The sequence below is a fragment of the Tetrao urogallus genome (assembly GCF_951394365.1).
Source record: "Tetrao urogallus genome assembly, chromosome: 15".
NCBI classification, from domain to species: domain Eukaryota; kingdom Metazoa; phylum Chordata; class Aves; order Galliformes; family Phasianidae; genus Tetrao; species Tetrao urogallus.
In genome coordinates, this window is record NC_136828.1 from 5,131,941 (window position 1) to 5,148,485 (window position 16,545).

The 16,545-nt window shown below is 43.2% G+C and overlaps 1 protein-coding gene across 2 annotated transcripts in view; it reads right to left on the reverse strand.

Annotated features, from left to right (window-relative positions):
* Window positions 1–16,545, reverse strand: part of USP7 (ubiquitin specific peptidase 7) — a gene marked incomplete at both ends in the record, with an annotated part of 61,460 nt that overhangs the window by 32,444 nt on the left and 12,471 nt on the right. Inside the window, 2 exons of one of the 2 annotated variants that reach the window (XM_079542838.1) lie at window positions 691–889; window positions 5,712–5,816. In XM_079542838.1, the coding sequence (XP_079398964.1) occupies window positions 691–889; window positions 5,712–5,816 (304 nt within the window). Of the gene's footprint in view, window positions 1–690; window positions 944–5,711; window positions 5,817–16,545 lie in introns of both variants that reach the window. The other variant, XM_079542837.1, reaches the window with a different exon arrangement.

Here is a 16,545-nt window from a genome sequence, read left to right on the forward strand (position 1 = left end):
TTCTCCCTTATCTTTGCACTGAGCATTCACATTTTAGGTTACAAAAATGACAGGAAAGAGCAACTGTTAGAGTGAAAACAGTATAAGATTTGATGCAAGAATGAAGTTATCATATTGGAAGTGATACCTGTGAGGCACTTGCTCTTCAACTGGATAAAATGCAGAGATTCTCTTTAATTTACTGTACTATTTACTAAGGGTCAAATGTGGTCAAATTTGTTTTACATAGAGGAATCTGAGAACACGTTCAAGTCCTTATTATGGCTGCTGAGCAATGAACTCAGTTCAAGGACTACCTCAACACAATTCCCTGCCTCAGCTGCAGAGAACGACCCACTCCTGCTCCTCACAAGGTAGGACCTATGGCTCAGCAGGGCTTTAAAGCTCCAGCAGCTCCTCTGCTTGAAATGAACCCAGAACTTCTCACATGCTAAGAGAACTGTCAGACTTCCTTTCAGTACTCAAACTGGAACATACCTAAATTCTACCACAATCTTGCTGAAAGAGAGGATTAGTCCTGTGCTTCAGGTTTTGAAGGGTCAGGATGAAAAGAGGACTCAACACCCTGCAAGAATTCTTTCCTCTCAAAGAAAGTTGGATGAAGTAGGTGTTTTCAGACGCCTACACTTTTTACAATACAGTTCAAATAGTATCAAACGAAGACTCCAATAATACTTAAAGGGGTCTTACGTGGAATCAGATTCTGCATTGCACTGGAGGAAGAATCCTACACTTTTTTGGTGAGGTCTGTCCGGGTAGAGTCGTGGCATGACCATGATCTTCCATGGCAAATTCCGTACAAAGCAGGGAGGGCTGAGAACTGACTCACTCAATCTGTTGAAGCGTTCGACTGTGAACTGAAAGGTTGCTTCCGACCGCCAACTTGTATCTGTAAAATACAGATGTACATGCAGAGAGCATTTCAAAAACCTCATGTGCTGTCCTCCGAAACAATCCCCGCCAACATCAGTGCGTCTGATGTAGTGAGGTGCTGGAAGCAGCCAAACAAAACAAAATCCACAGTGTCATTAACCTCCCACACAACCAAAATTCCATTTTTTTTTTTGTTTTGAAAAACACTGCAATAGCATTTAGGAAGACAGAGCGCTGGAATAAACTCCTTTTGGACAATTTCTTCTTAATGATTTAAGGATTCTCACAATCTGTCCAACTGACTCAATACCAAGTCACTGCCTAGTTACTGTTTTCTGCTTGCAAAAGTGTCTTTTCAGAACAAATCAACCTCCTTTTAATCTTCTATCAGACAGCTGAGGAATTATTAAAGAGGGTCCTACATTCTTGTATGCAAAAGATAACAGATTTTTAGTCATCTAAAAGTTAAATGGGACAGTCTTTAACACTGCTTATTTTGACACACTGAAACTAGTTTTGCCTTCTTTCCACATCCTCAGCTCTTTGTATACCACAATCTGCTCCACTGCTGCTGTACGGAGCTCTAACAGTGTGCTGGAAGCTGCGGCAGCTTCAGGAAGGCACAAGTCTGAGCTCTTGTTCCTGCAATACACCTCACGTTGTGTATAGGGATACAGAACTCATCTGACAAGGAAGATGGAACAGAGGGTGCCCAACACACTCTCCTGCCTTTTTCATTTTTCTCCCTCCATAGCTTCATCTGAAGTCCTGCATAGCACAGCCAGGTTTGCTCCTGGGCACTGGGAGGCCCAAGCAGCACAGAGCACGCAGCCCTGGGCACATCATGTGCTGTGATACTGAACTCAAGAGCACTGGGGTGCAGGGACAAGGCAGGAACTGGGCCAGGCAAGTCTTGGTTATTACCTTGTTTAAGAAACCAAATTATTTTAATTACAACATGCAGCAGAGGAAAGATTATACACTCCACACAACAAACTAGAATTTTTGTCTACAACTACATGGGAGCTTTGACAAATTTCCTTCTTTGCCCCTGGAAAGCAGTTTTCTTTTTAAGCAGCTATCCTGCTGCTGATTTTGACTCTGGCAACAAAGTTGGCCATATCTGTGTAGGGCAGGACAGACATAAGCTTTCCTAATCAGCTCTTAAAAGTAACTACTACAACAGAAGCTAGCCAACCACTGCTTGATCTCTCCTCCACAGCTGTAACAACTGTCACAATGCTCTGTGCTGCCAGATTCCGTGACCTTTCCCATTGCTGGGGTTTACTTTCTCCTGTTCTCCCACTGCAAGTGCAACCAAACCAGCAGTTTCTCACCTACTCATCGCTCGCTTCCCACCCAGCTCAGCTACTCACTGCTTGTTGACAGAACTCAGGCAGCTGCACTTCTATGGGCAAAGGAGTGCCACACTTTCAAGCTTCCTTGCAGACAAAGACAATTCTTAACTTACCAATTTAACTCTGTCTTATATCACATGTATCTCCAAACAGCTGGAAAACACTTCCCTGTTCACAGCCCAGTACTTCAGGGCTTAGTTTAAGCATCCAAAAATGAGCAGATCAAGTTTGCTTTCTGCCTCCTTGAATGCAGCATTCAGAGCACTGCAGCACAGGACACTGCTCCACTACCAGCTAAGGCAGCATCTGCAGATGCTTCCAAGCAAGCTGGCCTGTACTTCTTGCCTTCTTTTCAGGAAAGTCTGTACGTGAGACTTCAGCAGGGAAGGGCTCTTCTCAGTACAGAACTTCAGTAATCACTAGAATCTATTTCACAAAAATGCAGCCTTGCAGCAAAGGTCAACCCTGAAATAGAAGTTTCTCTAAAAATACAAACAGTCCCTAGAAATAACGACCTTCCCTTCCCTCCAGAAAGCCCATGCTTTAAACAAGTGCAATTGATTAAAACAAGAACTGTGTTTAAATGAAACAAAGTTTAAATAGTAAGTCTGATGAATACTCTGAGCACATAAGTAAGTAAAACCTTCCTCTGCCATCATATCTGACAGCCTCTCATACAAGGCTGCAATTGGCAGCAGGATAATTTTGCAGTGACTGGCAAGGAAGGTTTCCACGGATCACTGCCATACACAGAGTTAAACACAAGGCTGGAAGCGCAGATCCAGCTAACCCTGCCCGCTGAAGTTACATGCTATGGATCACATCTGCTAGATGGAAAAGATTTTGTCACTGATGACACTAATGTCACACTTAACAACATGACACAACAAAGACTCTCCAAATTACAGATCCAAATACAGCACATGATCCATCTTCAAAATGAAGTACATATTTTTGTGCTTATAACTTTGAGAAAACCAGATTTCTTTTTTCCCTTAGTAGACGTTGCTAACTTTAAAGTACACTAAAGTTATTAAAATATTTTGAACCTGAACTATTAATAGCAAAACCAGCTGAATAGTCTACGGATATTTTTAAAGTGATCCAAAAACAGCACACGCAATATTGGCACGTGGCTAACACTGGCACTGCTGAAGCCCTCCTAGCTGCTAATTCTTAATGGAAACAAGGCAGCACTGGGAAACTGCAAAGCAGTGAGTTGGTTTTGTGAGGGACCTTCTGTTTGACCTCTAACTTCGGAGAGAATTTATGTTAGGTGCTGCTTGGAATACTGACGAGCTTATGAAGCAAGTCTGATCATAGCCTTGTTTATACTGCTTTTAATTATATTTGCAAAACTGCTGTTTCGTTTCACAAATTTCAGGTCACTGAGCCCTTTCCTGCACAAATCACAGCACGCTCCCCACTGCTGGCTGTTTTGTATTGCCAGCACATCACACGGACCAACACCAGCCCCATCTCAAGCCCTGCCAGTGGTGCACTGCAGTCCCACGCTGTGTTCCTCAATGCCCACGTTAGCTGCCAGACCAATGGGATGAGAGCTGCACTTTTTACCCCATCCCAGTTGTTTTTGTTTTTTCTGCTTAGCATGAGAAGAAACATCTCAAAAATGTCCTGAATTCAAACAGTTGGTTTCTGTGATCCCACAGGAAGAGAGCACCAACATTTTATCCTAGTTTTCACCTCTTCCACAGAAACTGTTAAAACTCATGTTTAGTTTTCTTACTGAAGTATCCAAATTCTCCTCTTGCATCCTCTTCCAGCTCAGCTTGTTCTCACTTGCTAAGAAAAGCAGCAGAGGAACACAGAGGACGCTTACAGAGGCCGATGTCTTCCTGCTTTCTCCCCTATCCTGTGAACCTCTGGGCCGCCCATCATACATGCACACTGTGCTGCAGCTCAGATAGCAAACGAACCAACAGCAAGCCAGCAATTGCACTGATGTGTAAATAACACAACAACAAACACCTCATCTGATTTACAAGGCCATGAAACAGCACCATGCACTTACGTGATGCAAGTCTTCAGGAATGTCTTTGCAATAACAACACTTTCTGTGTATATAAAGAAGTATCATAGCACCAAGACGTATGCAGGCACTCCTTCATCAAATATGGTAATGAGGACCTACCAGAGAATTGCTTAACAATCATATTCTACCTCTGATAGTTGTCCAACAGCACAGTGCATCAATGCTCCTGACCACAGCAAATGTACATGAGGACAATAATTAATATCACAATAAACATAAAAGGTATTTAAGATCTTTTATAACAGGCAAAAATAAATTGTCTTGATCGAAACAAAAATTCCTGTTTCAGACTCAATTAATTACAGTGAATTAAAGTTACCTGAACGAGATCAATAACAAAAATCACAGGCTGAACAGACCTAGTTTTTACTCTCTTGCAATAATCCAATCTTAGGAAACTTTATCTTTGCCAATGTTACAGCACGTCCTGAATTTAAACCATATTCTCTTCATAGAACATTACTATTTTCTACCAGTACTCTATCTAATATCAGGTTCCTTGAATACATGAAAGCAGTGCTTTTTTGCTCTTTAAACTCAAATTATGATTTTTTTCTCCAACAAAACCACTGAAAATTTTCCACAAACTAAAGCAAATCTTCAAGTACTTCAGATTTATCTCTCACAAGACAGGACAAGACAAAGAATCAGTGGGGAAGAAATCCCACTCACACTGTCTCCCTTCTCCCAGTTCCATTTATTTTGTTCTTTGAAATAAAGGCAGTTTCTTCCTCACCTCCTCTCTTAAGAAAAGAAATACAACTGGGCACTTCCTTCACTGAATATAACAACAAACTTAAGTGAACTTCAGATTATCTTTCTTTAAGTAAGTCTATCATATTTACTTTAAAATTATATTTTCTCTAACAGAAACCCACAAATTACACATGAACATTTATTTAACAGGTCAACAAAAATATTTCAAAACCTCCATCACTTTTCCTTCTCATTAAAAGGGACATCAGTTGACAGGATTTCCCTGGGAAAACTGCAAGGGTGGAATATATTCGTCAAAGGAATAGTTACAGTGACTTACTATCATAGCTGCCACGTAACAGAGCAGAACAGATAAGGACTCTCTAACCGTCCTGAAGGAATTGTGTAACTGACACACAGCGCTGTTTGGTAACGCGCAGCTGCAGCACACATAAATGACCGCGTCAGAGAATTTAACAGTGAGCAGCACAACTTTCAGCAGTGTTTAAAGCAATATTTGAAAGAGAAAATAAATAAACAACCTGTCGGGTCCCTGATGCAACTGGATAGCCATGTGAAAAGCTACACAGAGAACAAGGAGTTAACTACTGAGGCTTTGATTTTTAATGAGATGCAGTTCAAAGGATAGATAAGACATAGGCCGTTTTGTTCTCAAAGTCATAAAAATAACAAAGCCAGCCAGCTAGATGTTTTCATCTGTATTTCCTTACCATCCTCCATGTCCTCTTCGGTGTTGTTGTGTCCATCAGCCATTGCTACATTCCCATTAATGACAGGATTTTGAGTAATTCTTGGAGGATCATCTGCATCTCCAGCTAACAAAGAAAAAGAAAAACAAAAATTACTCAACTGTATTCACGTTTCTATCTCAGGTAACACTTATAAGACGGACTACTTTTCAAAGATATGAAAGGCACACTTTGTCCTGCTGAACAGCATCCACCAAAGCAGCAGCACAGCTACTGTACGGATGGATGTGCAACCGTAGAACTCTGCAAGCCAATGAACACTAACGACTTGACAAAAAGCCCATATTAACAGAGAACGCTAACATTCTTAAGCTTTCAATGGCCTTACACTCAGAATTACCCAAGTCTCAAAGTAGAAATGACCACTTAAATGACTTTGTCCTTCTGTCCCACCTTTACTGATACATTTATAGTAACAAACTGGTAAATCAACAGCATGCTTTATGTCTTCTTCCGTTTCACTTCTTTTAAAAGGAAAACAGAAGTATCAATCTAGAGATGAATTTTTAAATCTAAGTTGGAAAAAAAAAAAAGCAAAGAAAGTCTTTTTACCATCTCGGGAACAGCTCAGAAGTAACATTCTCCACTTTTCAGCCACTACTGACACTAAGCTCTGCTACAACAACTATCCAAAACACACATTAAGCGCCACGAACTAAAGCCGAGTATTTTCGAGGCGCATCGCTTTGACGATCCCGGTCACCCCGCAGGCACCGCGGGCACGCGGCAAAGCTGCTGACTGCGGGACCTCGCGGCAGCACCTCGGACAGCGGCCAGCCCTGCCGCCCCGCGAGGCGCCTCCGCAGCCCGCTTCAGAAGGCCGGCGCGCAGAAAACGCTTCAACGGGCGCCGCTCTCCGTCGTCACGGGGAGCTCCCCAAGTAAACTTACAGAACTAACGAACAGAAACAGATGAGAGCCGAGATTTCTGCCTGGATTAGGGCTCTGACACTGAGATACCTGTTGGGTCCCAGCGGGCACCCACTGCGTCTCATCAGCGCGACCCCAACGCCGATGACCGCTGGTGCTGAAGGCTGCTGCTGGGCGAGGCGCACAGAGCCTGCCGGCAGCAACCAGCACTGCGGCGCTGGGTTCAAGTAACAGCAACCTAATTACAACAGAACTAACTGGGAAGGGAAAGGCTTAAACTGCTGCAACTCATGAACAGGAAGAAACAAAAAATCACAGTATCACAGAATCACAGAATGGCCAGGGTTGGAAGGGACCTCAAGGACCATGAATCTCCAACCTCCCGGCCACATGCAGGGCCACCAGCCTCCCCATTTAATGCTAGACCAGGCTGCCCAAGGCCCCATCCAACCTGGCCTTGAACACCTCAGGGACGGAGCATCCACAACCTCTCCGGGCACCCACCGTTCTCTCTGTGAGGAACTTCCCTGACATCCAACCTAAATCTCCCATCCCTCAACTTAAAACCATTTCCCCTTGTCCTGCAGTTATCAACCCTTTCAAAGAGTTGATTCCCTTCCCCTCTGTAGGCTCCCTTTAGGTATTGAAAGGCTGCAATGAGGTCACCCCGCAGCCTTCTTATATCACCATGTTTATCTCCACAGCTTATCTTTCTTTCTTTTTCTCTTTCAACAACACAAAGTCTGAGAGAGCAGGGGCAGAGCTCCTTGCAGGGCACGCAGCACACAGCCTGCGGCAGCACAGCAACTGCCTGCACACTGACACAGGCTGCTTTGTTCCCAGTCACCATCAGGGCAACTTAATGCCTATAAACAGGTTGGAGCAAACAGCCGAGGTGCAGCCAGTCCCTCACCAACAGCAGGGAGCACTGACATGTCCTTGAGCTAGGACCTGGCTTTAACAGCGACGGGCTTCTGAGAGATGCTGCACTGCATTGCCCCAAAGCGCAGCCAGCAGAGAGCAGGGAGAAAACACAGAAACAATCAGAGCAAAAGTGATCACCTTAGGAGATACAGCAGAGGCATATGTGAGATACTATGAAGGGAAAAAACAAACCACAGCACAGCACGTGTCCCGAATGCCCATCCCAACACACGGCAGTGCTGCACCACAGCCGTTGGGCACACATCATAGTAACAGCAGCAGACACTAACAACAGACAAACACTGTTAGGCCGCCTTGTAAAGAACACTTAAATTGGTTTCTACCTCTCCAAAACACAACAGTTACAACTTAAGTATTATTTCATTAGAGAAAAAGAACACAGAATATGATGAAATATACGAATACAACAACCCACTGAATACAAAGCGCAGCTCAGCAGTGACCATGTCTGCAGTCCCACATGGACTAAAGCTACAGAAGGAGCCCCCTTCCTCAGCAATGAAACCATGTCCGCCAGAAGTTTAACACTGAGCAACAGCTGCACAGGGCTCATGTCATACCAAGTGTTCAAATTCTGAGAGATTACCTACAGCATTTCTCATTAGCTTTTGGACCTGCTGGACACAGAGGAGAAACTGAAGCAGACTGCCTGGCAGGTTATGAAAAATTTGTTTCCTTTTGAGGTTAAGCAGACCACAGTGCTGAAGGGTGCCTCTAAATTTGCACCACATACAACTGCCTCATGATGGAAACCACCAGCACTGAGGACTGTGAGGTGTGCCCATGGTTTGTACAGACCTCTGCAATGATGGGACCATGGTGTCTGCGGCAGCTGAAGGCTGGACACCAGGTGCTGGGAGAGGCAGCTAACAGAACAGTCTTCCTCCCCCTCTGTGAACCAGGCATTCCGGAACCAAAGCCACTGTAATTTAATAGAAGATGCTACGAGATCTTTTAGTATCTTTCCTAAAAATACATAGAAATAAAACAGTATATAGACAGACTATGTAAATTTCACTGGAAAGTGGACAAAATGAGTGTTGTAGCAGTCGAAATGCACTAGCACTAGGAGATGTTAAAATAGGGATTATTTCACAACTCCCTGTAGCAAACATTCCCCAAACCACAGAAGCGGCCTGCAAATGGCCTCTTCAGAGATACTGGGTTTTATGCAACTAGACAGCAGCTTACCAAAAGCCTTTGGGATTCCAGAAGTCTGGGACCCACTGCAGGAAAGCCAGAGCAACAGGCAGAGCTCCCAGGGAGCTGGGGTTATGCACACAACAGAAACAACTAAACAAGTCCCATGATCAGAGTAACCTAACAACAGCAAGTCTTCGACCAACTAGAACTGCTTTAAGACAAAAAGCTGGAAATTGTTCACCTCATGGAAAAAAAAGTGACCAAATTTGCTTGCTTTGGAAAAACAAAGCCCTTCAAAGAGAAAGTACCTGTAATCCCTGTCTACAATCAAAATACAAACACCACTTCCTAGCTGCACAAAGGGACTCAGGGAATTAAGCAACAGTGTCCTATCATTTCCTTTTCAAGGCACACCTACCTAGATTGCTGTAATATAAACTTGTAGAAGCAGCGACCCATTTCTGTAGTACTGCTGCCTTTCCAAAAAGCACCCCAAACAAACCAACCCCCCCAAACATTTTAAAAGACTAAATACAGACATGGAGATCAAGCTGACCATTCAGGATAAGAGGACCCATAACATTCTGAAGACTGTTGCTAAGATATAGAATGCTGACGCCACAGATGTTACTCATGACTTTCAGAAATCTGAAATTACAGGAAAAAAAAGCAATTCTCATATTAACAAAAGAGAGGGTAATTTGTTGTTTTTTGTTTTGTTTTGTTGTTTCCCTTCCTGTTCTATTACTTTTTCATTAATTCACCCAGGAAGCTACAAAGGACACCAAGACCTAAGGGGAAAAAGCTTCTGGAGAAGTACCAGAGGGCAAGAGACAAGTGAGCAGAGTAAAGGAGAACGGCACAGTCACAGGCAGCGAGGTGACTGCAGAGGGAGACACGGTTTAAGGGTCATTGGTGCTCTCACAGTTTGCCTTAGGAAATTTAAAAGAAAGGAAATACAAATGATTTTTTTTAAAACTCTCTTTAAAGAAGAATAAGCAGCCAACACTCGTTTAGAAAAAAAAAAAAAGAGGGAGGGGGGGCTTAAAGAATTTTACAGAAGTCTCCTGCCATCCAAAATGTCTAAAATAAATTATTATTGCACTATTGACTGTGAATTGCAAATCCTCTGCTGCATGAGACGATGCTACACAAGATAGTCATCAAAGAGAGAAATATCACTGGGTGGGGAAGCTGCCTGGAAGCAGGCCCAGCCCTGCCATGCCTACAGCACGTGCAGCACGGAGCGGGCAGCCAGCGCCTGTATTCCACTGACCGACCATTACAGTGCTGCAGCCCTGTGTTCCTGTCATTACATCTGCCTGTCAAAGGGAACATTCTGACAGAAGATGAGATGGCATGAGTGCTTATATGTTGGGTCAGTGCACCTCTGAATCCAAACAGTCTTGTAACTGAAGGTGATCGTACCTATTACATTCCCAGATAAGGCAAAGTTACTCCCCTAAGCAGCTCCTGAACACCAAACTTCATCCATGAGAGGTACACGCCAAGACAAACAGTATCTGAAACATCATCCTACAAAGAAAGCTATCTTTACTTCAAGATGAAAGGGAGGTACAATGTAACTTTGTGAGCAGAAAGATAGCTGAGAACAAACAGCCGACCCAGAAGCTATTCTCTGAGTTCAGCAGTCTGCCACAGCGCCTCATTCATCCGCCTGCCTTTAAAGAGATGAGCACGTTGATGGCATTTACTAGACATCTTAAGCCTTAAAAATGTGACTAATTTCTTACAGACGTGTATAAATCACTTAAGGTATTATCAGCACAATTATTCAGTGAACCAAAGGCTGCCATTTAAGAAGTCACCCTCCACACCAAGTTTACTAAAACAAGCAGTGACTAAATTACTGCCAGCTCTCAGCATCTTAACTTGGAGCTTCATGAATAATGCAGTGTTAAATGAAAGACTGCCTGAACCAGAGATCAATTTGGACACTGACAACACACCTATAATCATCCCACATATTTACAACTTTATACTCTTGCAGAAGCAGTTTCTATAGACTGCTTTCTCATTTTAAGATTCTTTTCATACACTTGAAGTGTTTAATAACTTGGGGCAGACAACACTACCAGCACACATTTTTCTTCAGCACAGTGCTATGATTTCTCTGAAAGATGCCAACCCCCAACTCGCTATCCCATGTTTACCCATTCTGCATTGCCACAATCTCCTCTGCAGCCAGCAGGGCAAGGGAAAGACTGCTGGGAGCCTTCCCAGTTTTTTTCCCAGTCTGATGGGCTTTGCTGGCTGAGGTTACACTTCCAGAAAACTATCAGACCCAGAAGAAAAAGGAAAGACAACTGCATCTGGTTCCCATGTAATAGTCAAAGCAGTAAACAGAACAGTTGACAAGACAAATCATTTTCTTCCACGATAAGGGAAAGGCTGAAGCATCAGAAGTGTCATGAGCCATTATAACAACAACTACTGGACTTGTGCTACCCTCCTCTTCACTGCACCTAGAGGAGCAAGGCCAGAGAAGCAACCATCCAAACTCGTTATGTCTTGTCTCTGCACATTCCAGAGATGGTAGCACGATTACATCTGCACTGCAGACAAGGCTCTCGGTCCCAGCCTACCAAACACACCCTAAACAACGTCACACCCCTCTTTATGGTTTACTGCTTTAACTGAGTAATCAACATGTCTCTTGCAACAACAAACGCAGAGCTCTTCAGCAGGCATCACAGCAAAGGCTAAAGAAGAACTGAGAGAAAACAAACCTCTGAAACAGAAAGTGATATGATGTTAAATGGACCAGGAGCCAACCAGCACTGAACGTGACACAACCGTAGTGCTCTGGCCATGTTGTGTTTTAAAAGGAGACAAACAGTAACAGAACGAGCCTTGTTGGATAGGAGCATAAGTGCACTATGGCACTAGTGACTGCACTCCTGATGCAGCTCTCCTTCAAGAGAAGCATGCAGCTTTATCACTTGACTCAGCTTCACTGGGAGTAGTTGGGAACCTACATAACTCTTCAGAACTCAAGTCTGTTTCATTCTGACTCAGCACACTACTGTGTTTCAGAAAGCTGTAGAGCATCCATCAAAGTAAACACTACAACTGAATGATTGCTATATAGTTCAGCAACAAAGAAGTTTTGTGTTTGAAACAATAAAAAAAATGCTGTATTACCCTTTGTTAACCTAGCTCTGAAGGCAGAATGATTCTGTATGGTTACTTTCATAACAAAATCAAAACATTAGCAAGATACTGCAATTCTGTTTGAGAATGCATGCATGCAGCAAACACTAATTGCACTGCTCACACCTCAACTCAGCCCTGAAATCTGCTGAGCTGTGCTACACTGCAGGCAGCAGGACAGGTAGCAGGGCAGGATAAATCTTCTTTTGTTCTAATATCAATAACATTTCCTAGAACTGGTAGAGCTTAAATGCAAAGATCAATTTCCAGCACAGAACATCAGCTGATAAATAATACAGATTTCGTACTGCAACAACACTGGTTGTACTGGGAGGGAATTTCACTTTTAGCCTCACTTTAAGTGGGCCTAACAGTACTTCGCTACTAAGGAGTCTGTTAAAAAACAACAACAACAACAACAACAACAACAACAGCTCTGTCTCAGTTAGAGAAAAATGTGGCATTTGCACATAGGAGACCTCACACCTAAGATCCAACAGCATCAGCATTTCTACCTATGACTTTTGGCAGTGCTTTTTATGGCCTTTCTCTATCATTACATTACAGATTTGCTAGCACTGGTCCTATTTTCTCACTTCTTCTTTATTCATTGCAATGTCAGTAAAAATGGATGGATATACACAGCGGGACCACAGAAATCTGATGTGGCTGCATGGTGAACTTCTATAAAGCACGTAACATTCCCATTCACTTCCAGAAACAAAGAAAAAAATGGAAAATGACTGCACGAGGAGCTGTTGGGAGATGGGGAGGCAATATTCTTGTGTATGTGGCAAGCAAACATCATGGTAAACTACGATTTTAAGTAATTCCTATTATGAGAAGTCTACAGTTCAGGTTAATGTCACCATTCATGTTCAATGTAATAAAACAATAACTTGTCTTAAACTAACACCCACAGAGAGCAAACCAAGAACCATTCCTCTCTCACAAGGGATGCCTTCCAACGAGCTGGACAAGGAAGTGCTGCTTTGTTCCAAGGTGCAGATTTCAGATTTTCTTTCGCACCAGTTCCCAAGTTCCTGAAAGGCATGGCTCTCTGCAGTTTTTCAGGCTATTATTTAATGTTACATTTTCCAGCCTGTTTCTTGCACTGTTCCATGTCCCACAACAACATCCATGATCCAATGACTGTGCAGGAGGACAAGTGTCGGGATCTGGATGTTCCCAGCAGCCACTAAACTCCGGCAGCATTAATTCTGAGCCCCAACCATCTGCCTCTGCATGCTCCATACTACAAACACCACCAAAAACAGTCAAAAGGCCTTAGCAGAGGACTGACCAAGGATCACCATCACATCCTGGAGCAGCTGGGGCTTTCCCCAGCATGAACTCGCACTTAAGGTTTAAACTTGATTTTCCCTTTCCCTCCTGACAGTAACCCACTTTTTCCATTGCAGTGCTAACGTGGGCAATTAATTCCTTGGGCTCCAAGAAAGAGCAGACTGTTGCTGTGAGCGTTCTGCAGATCCTCCTCTCTCAACTGCTCGGAAAGTGCAACTTACTATATGGGAAGCACACAAATGTTAGCAGGTACCAAAATTAGGACTGAGCTGTTAATTATTTAATCCTGCCTACACGAAGAATGTCCTTCTTCTAACAAACAAACAAGCTTCAGCTGAAAAGGTGTTTTATACAGAACATATCCTGGGTATCAGCTTCCACTACTTACAAAGGAATTCTTAAAAGCATGCAGAACAGGAATTTAATAATTCTCCATTAAACACTCCATTGACAATTTTATCACTTTTTTGGTCAGCAATTTCAAGTCAGTTGGTTCTTTTCCTTTTGAATGAAAACAAAAGAAATCTTAAGAAGTGACCAGAAGGTTTTTCCCGTTTAACTACTCAACTGTAACACATCCACCCCATTGTCCTGGTGCCAAGAAGGCGGCCACGGGACCCAAGGCCTCACAGCAGCTAAGCAAACAGTCAGAAAAGAAGCATGCCTTCTATTTTGAAGAAAATGATATACATACATAACAGGCACAACGTTCTGAGACACTCTCTTCCCAAAGCCAGTATAAGTGCGCCCAAATCAATGAGGCAGAAAAACTACTGAGGATTGTTCCACATCTGCATTAGCACAGAACATCTAAATCTAAAAATTAAGCTGCTTGGAAAAGAAATAAGAATAAAAAATACCTACTGCCAACCACTGCAACACCCGTAAGGCAGCAACCATTCTCAAAACAATTCTTTATCACAGACAGAGCTTCCCAAACCAAATGCATCATGCAGCACCATCTGCAGCTGCAAGCCTCAAAAATACACAGCTTATGCAAATCATGCAAACAACTGTTTTAGAAACAGGAATTTAAGAGAGACATTCACGAACTGGGGCCTCCCACCGACATAATTCAATTTCAGTCTCATTTTGCAGCACAACCACGTGGATGAAGGATGGAGAGGTGATTCAGATGGGTTTTATTTTATATGCCACAGCTCATGCGTATTGCAGCTCTCTTAATGCCCTGATGTGCCACTGTCCCAAGTAACTATTTCCCCATAAGACTCCCTCTCTCTCTCTCCAGCCCTCCCCATGGGCAGGAGCATTTGGTATCCCCACAGCAGCACTTTATGTCCCTCCCTACAAGCCACCCCCCCCCCCCACTGCTCCCTCCACTCGAGCAGTCACAGCACCCCAAGCAAGGCGCTCTCACCACAAGGGTAGCATTTAGCTCTTCCCATCATCAAGCTTTAGCACAGCTTTGTCTGACGGGAGGAAAACAGGTTGGTCACAAACGTTACCTCTTCCTTTGAAAAGCTTGTAGCCTCACGTGCGGCAGTGATCAGAACCAGCACACTTCTGAGCGAAAACACATTCTGAATAGAAGTTGTACTTCACTGCTTACGCCTTTGTTGTGTATTTGCTTTCTTACTGCATATTTATTTATTGTTTGATAGGCCAAATCCTCAGCCTGTATTTCAACAGCATTCTGGGCTTCATTCTCAGAGCACAAAGGCAACAACCCAGACTCGAAAATGTGTTTTAGAGCAGCTGACTACTGCATGTCAGCCACTGAATTAAATCTTTCTTATGCTCTGCGAAACACCCTAATTCCACAAATACATTCCCAATCTCAATACTCTATTCTCTCTGGAAAATCTTCCTAACTACTGCTATTTTTGCTCCATTGCTTGCACCACTCATCTGAAGCAAATTCTGAGGACTTCCAAAATTAATTACCGTCTTCCTGCTTTGCCTCTGGCGAGGAGCTGGTATAAACATCACCACCGAATTAAGCAGCATCTCAAATTCCTTATTCCACTGATGAATGATTCTTCCTTTGTTTCAGGAAAGCCACGAGTCCCAGAAGCCTTCTCCCCACCCTTTATTTTTCTCCCAAATAATGCATCATCTGTGGCCTGGGCCATCATCAGAGTTACAACTAGGTGACTACACACACAGCTGCAACAAACCCTCCCCAGTCACACTCTGCTTTTGATGTATCTAGGCCATTTACATTTCCAGCTATACCTTTTATCCCACAAATGCTGTCAGTAATTTAAGTGTACCCCTGCTGGATGCAAAAGTAGATTTTTCCCCCAGTCCTCCCCACTGCTGGCTCCTCAGCTCATTTCCTCCCCTTTTCCCAGACTACTTTCCGTGACTTGAAAGCTGAGGTTGTCCTCAGAGGAGGGGTGCACACGGGACAGAGCAAGGCAGATCACAGAGAGGACAGAAATAAATGCAAGGAGAGCTCTCCCACAGACCGTCCAATACAGAATTCCTGGCGCTTCCTAACCTCCAGACCTTTTTGTGCAGTGTTATTCACTTAATCTTACAATTTATTTCGCCATTCAGAAGCAGACAAGACTCAAATTAAGAAATCTTGCTTAAGAAATAGTTGTACATATAACAAAATCTGCAACTTCGAATCTTTTAAAGGTTTCCCACCTAAAAGTCAGTTTCTGTATTACTTCTTTATACGCTGTGAACCAACAGAATAGAAGCAGAGCTCCAGTTTAGATGTCATTACATCCAGATCTGATCCCAACTTGAAATGAGCTCCAGGCCAAAGTCAGAGTGAGATACTGATTTAAGAATGATCAGAGAGAGATCGCAGAAACAGCAATCATTTAGCTGCAACTTTTATTCGCACCAGAATACTCCTGCATTTCTGAAAGGAAAAGATGTGTCATGCTTTTGTAATACAGAATGAGATATAAAAGACAACAAAAACTAAGCCAAGATAGACTTGAGGCTGAAAAGAGTACAGTGTTTGTTTTTGCTGAAGCTGCACATGGACAAAGCACACAGACCTGCAGAAGCACCAGCCCACGCCTCTGATGCAGCATTCTGTTATTTCACCTATATGCAGGCACCAGGCTTTTGCCAGTGGCAATACGTTGTGTTTACCAGGGTGGTAACACAACACTGGCATACTTATAACAGGTAAGCTACACAAAAGGAAATTTATCTGTGCCCATGTAACAGGAGAGTCTTTCTTCACCTGTTACAGCTTGTTCTCAAACCCCATCACACACAATACAGTGTCTGTACTTTTATGTAGCAGATACGCTTGCTTCTTTTCCTATTGCATCCTTCGACTATAAAAAAGTTACAGAAATAAATATGCACATGTGGTTTAATTTGCTCTAGTTCACTTGGCCAAGCTGGGGTATTTTAATGCTCCTGTG